The sequence below is a fragment of the Hordeum vulgare genome, chromosome 7H, assembly GCF_904849725.1.
Source record: "Hordeum vulgare subsp. vulgare chromosome 7H, MorexV3_pseudomolecules_assembly, whole genome shotgun sequence".
NCBI lineage: Eukaryota > Viridiplantae > Streptophyta > Magnoliopsida > Poales > Poaceae > Hordeum > Hordeum vulgare.
In genome coordinates, this window is record NC_058524.1 from 49436349 (window position 1) to 49442996 (window position 6648).

Here is a 6648-nt window from a genome sequence, read left to right on the forward strand (position 1 = left end):
AATGCGGTTGATGGAGTCGTACTCGCGGCGATTCAGATCGCGGTGTGATTCCGATCTAGTGCCGAACCACAACACCTCCGCGTTCAACACACGTGCAGCCTGGTGACGTCTCCCGCACTTTGATCCAGCAAGGAGGAGGGATAGGTTGGGGAAGATCTCCAGCAGCACGACGGCGTAGTGTCGATGGAGAGACGAGGTCTCCCGGCAGGGCTTCGCCAAGCACCGTGGGAGAGGAGGAAGAAGAAGAGCAGGGCTGCGCCGAGAGAGATGGAAAACCGTATCTCCAAAGGCCAAAACCCCCACTCTATACAGGGGGAAGGGAGGGGTGGCGCCCCCTTTAGGGTTTCCCCCTTGAGGGGGGCGGCAGACCTAGACGGGAGAGGGGGGCGGCCAGGGAGGAGAGGGGGTGGCGCACCCCTAGGTGGGCCTTAGGCCCACCAGCGCCTAGGGTTTCCCCTCCCTCCCTCTCTGGTGCGCCTGGGCTGAGTGTGTGTGGGGGGGGCGCATCAGCCCACCTAGGGGCTGGTTCCCTCCCACACTTGGCCCATGTAGCCCTCCGTGTCTTGTGCCCCCTCCCGGTGGGCCTCCGGAACCCTTCCGGTGGTCCCGGCACTTTGCCGGTGGTGCCCGAAACATTTCCGGCGTCCAAACCCATCCATCCTATATATCAATCTTTACCTCCAGACCATTTCGGAGCTCATCGTGACGTCCGGGATCTCATCCGGAACTCCAAACAACATTCGGTAACCTCGTATAACAATTTCCTATAACCCTAGCGTCATCGAACCTTAAGTGTGTAGACTCTACGGGTTCGGGAACCATGCAGACATGACCGAGACACTCTCCGGCCAATAACCATCAGCGGGATCTGGATACCCATGGTGGCTCCCACATGTTCCACGATGATCTCATCGGATGAACCACGATGTCAAGGATTCAATCAATCCCGTATACAATTCCCTTTGTTTGTCGGTATAGAACTTGCCCGAGATTCGATCATCGGTATACCTATACCTTGTTCAATCTCGTTATCGGTAAGTCTCTTTACTCATTCCGTAGCACATCATCCCGTGACTAACTGCTTAGTCAAACTGAGCTCATTATGATGATGTTCTACCGAGTGGGCCCAGAGATACCTCTCCATCACACGGAGTGACAAATCCCGATCTCGATTCGTACCAACCCAACAGACACTTTCGGAGATACCCGTAGTGCACCTTTATAGTCACCCAGTTACGTTGTGACGTTTGATACACCCAAAGCACTCCTACGGTATCCGGGAGTTGCACAATCTCACGGTCGAAGGAAAAGACACTTGACATTAGAAAAGCTTTAGCATATGAACAATACGATCTAGTGCTATGCTTAGCAATGGGTCTTGTCCATCACATTATTCTCCCAATGATGTGATCCCGTTATCAATGACATCCAATGTCCATGATCAGGAAACCATGATCATCTATTGATCAACGAACTAGCCAATCTAGAGGCTTGCTAGGGACACATTGTGATCTATTTATTCACACATGTATTACTGTTTCCTGTTAATACAATTATAGCATGAACAATAGACGATTATCATGAACAAGGAAATATTATAATAACCATTTTATTATTGCCTCTAGGGCATCTTTCCAACAGTCTCCCACTTGCACTAGAGTCAATAATCTAGTTACATTGTGATGTATCGAACACCCATAGCATTGTGGTGTTGATCAGGTTGTGCTCGAGGAAGAGGTTTAGTCAACGGGTCTGCAATATTCAGATCCGTGTGCACTTTACAAATATCTATTACTCCACTCTGGACATGGTCCTGGATGGAGTTGTAGCGGCGTTTGATGAGCTTGGTCTTCCGGTGAAACCTGGGCTCCTTGGCTATGGCAATGGCTCCAGTGTTATCATAGAAGAGTGTCATCGGACCCGACGCGCTTAGGACCACTCCAAGGTCGGTGATGAGCTCCTTCATCCAAATCCCTTCATGAGCCGCTTCCGAAGCAGCTATGTATTCCCCAAATCTCGGGAAAAATGGAGCTCCGAGGTCGAGCTTCGAGAGGAGAAAGCTTAACTAGTGTGGCTCGGGCATTTCATCGAACACCTCATGTGCATAGGAGGTGAGCTAGAGCACCCAAATGCCCTCCCCTCGCCGGCCAGAAAAAACAGAGTGCTCTGCCGCGGCGATGGGTATATATAGGCAAATTATTTGTCCCGGTTCGTAGCATAAACCGGGCTAACCCCCCCCCCCTTCTATACCGGTTCAAGGCACGAACCGGTACCAATGGATGTGGGCCAGGAGCGCGGCCCATTGGTCCCGGTTCGTGCCTAGAACCGGGACAAATGGGTCCAAACGAACCGGGACCAATGCCCACGAGGCCCCGGCCGGCCCCCTGGGCTCATGAACCGGGTCTAATGCTCCCCATGGGTCCCGGTTCGTGAAGAACCGGGACTAATGGGCTGGCCAGGCCCGAACCAAAGCCCTGTTTTCTACTAGTGTGGTCTCGGTTGGTGTGACAAACCGGGACTAAAATTCCTCCTGCCTGGGCTCCCCGCAGCGGCCACGTGGAGACACTTTTGTCCCGGTTCGTAAGCAAACCGGGACTAAAGGTTTTGGGCTTTAGTCACGACTCTTTAGTCCCGGTTCCAGAACCGGGGCTAATGAGCCTCTCGAACCAGGACAAATGTGCCTTTTTCTACTAGTGTGCGCGGTCGGTGTATTCTATAAATCCCGTGTCGTGTCCATGTTGTTCAACCATCCCATTTCCTCCCGCGCTCCACCGCCGCCGCCATGCTCTCCCTATTCTTCGAGCGCCTCGTTGATGTTGTGCCCCGCATGCCGCTGCGCCCCCGGAGCAGCTTGGGCTTCCGCGACGTCTGCCACAGTCCCTTCGGCATGTTCTGCGCCAAGATCCACTCGAGCGACATGCGCCTCGGGCTCGGCACGTTCGAGACCGTCCACGGGACCACCTGCGCGTACGATGCGGCGGCGTGGCGCCTACAGCGTCCTCGGACGCAGATGAATTTTCAGGATGTTTTCACGTGCCAGGACGCGGAGGATCTCGCGCCTCCCTGCGTGTGGTCACCGAGCAGGACTGCCACGTGCAGCGCAATCGGGAGCGCCACCTCTTGATCGTCAAGAGGAACGAGGCCGCCATGGCGGAATGGCGCGCGCGGCACCTGAAGGACGTCATCGTCGAGAACGAGTTGTGGAGAGAAGGAGGACGGAGCGAGATGCGCAACGCGAGGACAAGCGCAAGCGCAAGACACTCGCGATTTACCAGTTGGAGAAACCGGACACAACCTGTGACTCGAACGATGACCGGTGGGAGGATACGATGATGTCATTGACGGACTACAACAGCGAGGAGGAAGAGTAGTACTGTAGGTGTACTTTATTTTATTAGTATGTTTTATGAATTTGAATTTGTTGTTAGTTTGTATCTGAATTTTAATGTTTGCTGATGAACTAGTTAAATTTTAGTATTTGCTTGTTTATGTATGTTTGGATCCACGCGTTATATATTTAGCATCACTGCTGGAACGCGACCTGCGGGGTGCTCAAGTTTGTGGTGCTCGCTAAAGCCAACACACGTCCGCGCGTTCAAAACCCCATTTTCAACGTGTATCCTATATTATATCCATCCGATCAGCATAAGAAAATTCTTGAAAGAACAAGACTCGAAAGGGAAATGCCCTTTGTTGGACTGAAACTTGAAGTTGAAAACAGCTAAACTGAAGTGTTCAACGCACAAGCAAGAACCACCAAATCAGTGTTGATAGCAGATCCATCGCCTAAGCGGAACGCTGATGGCAACGCTGAAACAGTCGAGCAGTTAAGCACAGTGTCACAAGTACTGCAACCGTTCCGGCAGATCAACACTCTCATATTGCTTCTCGCACAAAACAAAATCTCATATTGTTAAAACAAGACAACACAAGAAACAGAAGGCACCTTTTCTGCAAAACCTGAAAACAATTTAATATGCAGAAGCTAGTTTTCATGAAGATGTAGTGCTGTTAGATGAAACCTGAATTTTGTTCATACGTTACAAACTCCATGGCCAACACTAAAAAATGCACAACTGAAAACACGATCACCAGCTTATAGCAAGAATCCGCTGCATTTTTCATTTGCACAAAATGCAAGATCACCTGCACACTAGAAAAGTAGAAAACCAACTGCATTTTTCATTTATATGAAAATGCATAGTGTAAGAGAAATACATGATCATGAACTCGCTGCAGGAACCGCTGTATTTTCCATTTATGCGAAGTACGTTATCCAGAAGGAATGATAATCATCGATTCACTGCAAGAACCCATAGTAAAATGCTTCATCCAGGAAGCAACAGTAACCACATCACGGAGATGAATGTCAAAAGAGCGACAGTGCAACGACTACTACAACCATAGTCACAACAAAATTATTCACCCATTGGACACAACACTTTCAGCAGGTCTGAATCATAGAACCGCGATGCCAAGTAGACAGGTTTTCCCTGTCCTGAGAGCTGAGCAAGTTTAACTAGCAAAAGAAACACAAGAGCTAATGAGTTTTCTCAATCTCTCTCCCTCTCTCTCTCTCTATCATTATCGTGTCCGGGGCGGTGGAACTTCTGAAGAGGTGAACTGTCAGGACTCCCGCTTTGATCTATCTCTACTTCGCAACGACATCCGGGTATCGCAGCGCATCGTAGGCTGAATTGGAAGAAATAATGAGGCAGTTAGGCGGCAGACGAATAATCAATATATTGACAGGATCAAGAAGACAAAACCTGAAACAATACAATTAAAATGTGCAAGGAACTAAGATTTATTTTTTCGATAAGGAACTAAGCTTTATGCACTATCTGTTGTAGAGGATACAGCCTGAATGTTGTTCACAGGTTAGAAACTTAGTATCTTCTCTGCAAAGATGAAATGAGAAACAGTTGCAGACAATTCCCAACACCTAACAGTTTGAGTTAAATTGTTTTGCAGTACAAGTTCAGTAAACTGTTTTACTGTAACAGTTTCGCTAAACTATTTTTCAAACACAAGCAGATCAGCACCCCACTTGAACAAAACCAATAAAATCATGGCCGTGCAGCAAATAGATTCTACACCAAAATCTGTGCATTGTGCATAACAAATGCAGTCAAGATTACCAGTTCACTTTTTGCCACCATTAGGGGATAAATGGGACAGCAAGCTCTGAGTTCTGACATGGAGAGAGGCTCTCACCAGGGGTGCCGGACAGCATCACCACAATATCGAGGGTCTCGCTGTGGCGGCCGTGGGGCAGGTTGACGACGAGTGGGGTGAGCCTCCCGTAGAGGCCCGCTCGGACGCACATGACCATGTCGCGGCGCTGGCCGTGGATGTCGATGTCGCCGACGCGGCTGGCCAGCGCGTTCCTCAGGTGGTACACGGACCTCCCCCTGATGCGGAGGGCGGACCAGCCGTCCTCGTTGTAGAGCCCCTCGTCGCTCGCTCGCACGAACCGAATCCGCCACCACGCCCCCGCCTTGCGCCCGAGCATGATGACGGAGAGGTCCCCGGGGACGCGGGTCTGCAGTCGAGTCGCCAAGAACCATGGCCATATTCGGGAGATCAAAGAAGCAGGGTAATAATCTGAAATTTCTGATCGAAAACGCAAATGCGATCAGGAAGCCGGTCATGGCGAGCTCACCCGAATCGGGCCTGGGATGAGAGGCGGGCGCGCTCTGGGGCGGATGGGCTCGACGATCCAGTGCATCGTGGCACTGACGTTGTCGGTGTACTCGACGCTGACGCGGGTGTTCCAGCGGAGGTACCTACGTAACCTGCCGCCGGCGCGGAGGTAGCGGCCACCAATGTTGCGGAGCAGGACGCCGCCCCCGGACCCGGAGCCCACCTCGACGGCCTGCCACATGATGGCTGCCAGCACCGGCTGGTCGTAGTCGCGCTGCTCGGCACGGAAGCCGCGGTGGCCGAACGACGCCGGCTTGGACGCCGCGGCGAGGTAACGGCCATAAGCGGCGCTGTGGAGGAGCAGGTGCGAGCCGTCGCCGTGGTAGATGTGCACTGTCCACGCCGCGTTCAGCGAGTAGCGGCGGCGGCTGATGGAGACGCTCTCCCCGTCGTCGTCCGCGTGGAGGTAGTACGTGTCGTGCACGCGGCTCCGCAGCCGGACGTGCTGCCCGTCGCGGAAATGGTCCATCGGTGGCCGCTGGAGATCGGAGGAGGTGGGCGTTGCGCGGTGGAGAGGCCATGGCGAAGGCTGTTGGTTAGGCGGTTACGACGATCGGGCGCCATCGCCATGCGAGCCTCTGGGCATAAGGTGAGCCTGCGGGCCATTTCCTTGGACCAGCCCACATTCCCAAGGTTGGGCTCCTCAAAAAATATTCAGCGTCTTAGGGTGTGTTTTGCAATCTAGCAGGGGCAAACCCAGGATTAAATTTCTTTCCTAAGTCGGGGCAAATCACTATTTAGCTTGGCATATTACAAATACATTAAAAATTGAGTGGGGCCAGCTGCCCTCATTGCTTCTACACGATCGGCCCTGCAACCTGGCATGGTTGTTCTCCTCTTATACATGTTGAGTATAGACATGCTGAGTACATGCATCTGATGTTGTTTGATATTAAGATGCTGTTTGGCAGATTGCATCTGTTTAGACATGTTGGTTGATAC

At 51.9% G+C, this 6648-nt stretch overlaps 1 protein-coding gene across 1 annotated transcript; it reads right to left on the bottom strand.

Moving 5' to 3' along the window:
• Nucleotides 1-4605: 4605 nt before the first annotated feature.
• On the bottom strand, nt 4606-6267 carry LOC123408238. The gene is made up of 3 exons (XM_045101392.1): nt 5666-6267; nt 5218-5545; nt 4606-4692 (listed from the first exon to the last, which is right to left on the bottom strand). Exons 1-3 carry the CDS (start codon nt 6173-6175, stop codon nt 4652-4654), a joined length of 879 nt encoding a protein of 292 aa, XP_044957327.1. The 5' UTR covers nt 6176-6267; the 3' UTR covers nt 4606-4651.
• Between the last annotated feature and the right edge of the window lie 381 nt (nt 6268-6648).

Excerpts from the sequence above, each read along its gene's own strand:
- LOC123408238 (XM_045101392.1), bottom strand. The coding sequence starts at position 6,175 with ATGGACCATTTCCGCGACGGGCAGCACGTCCGGCTGCGGAGCCGCGTG. Across the intron at positions 5,546-5,665 it reads TCATCCCAGGCCCGATTCGG|ACCCGCGTCCCCGGGGACCT; the intron begins GTGAGCTCGCCA and ends ACTCGACTGCAG. Across the intron at positions 4,693-5,217 it reads GATGCTGTCCGGCACCCCTG|CCTACGATGCGCTGCGATAC; the intron begins GTGAGAGCCTCT and ends CTTCCAATTCAG.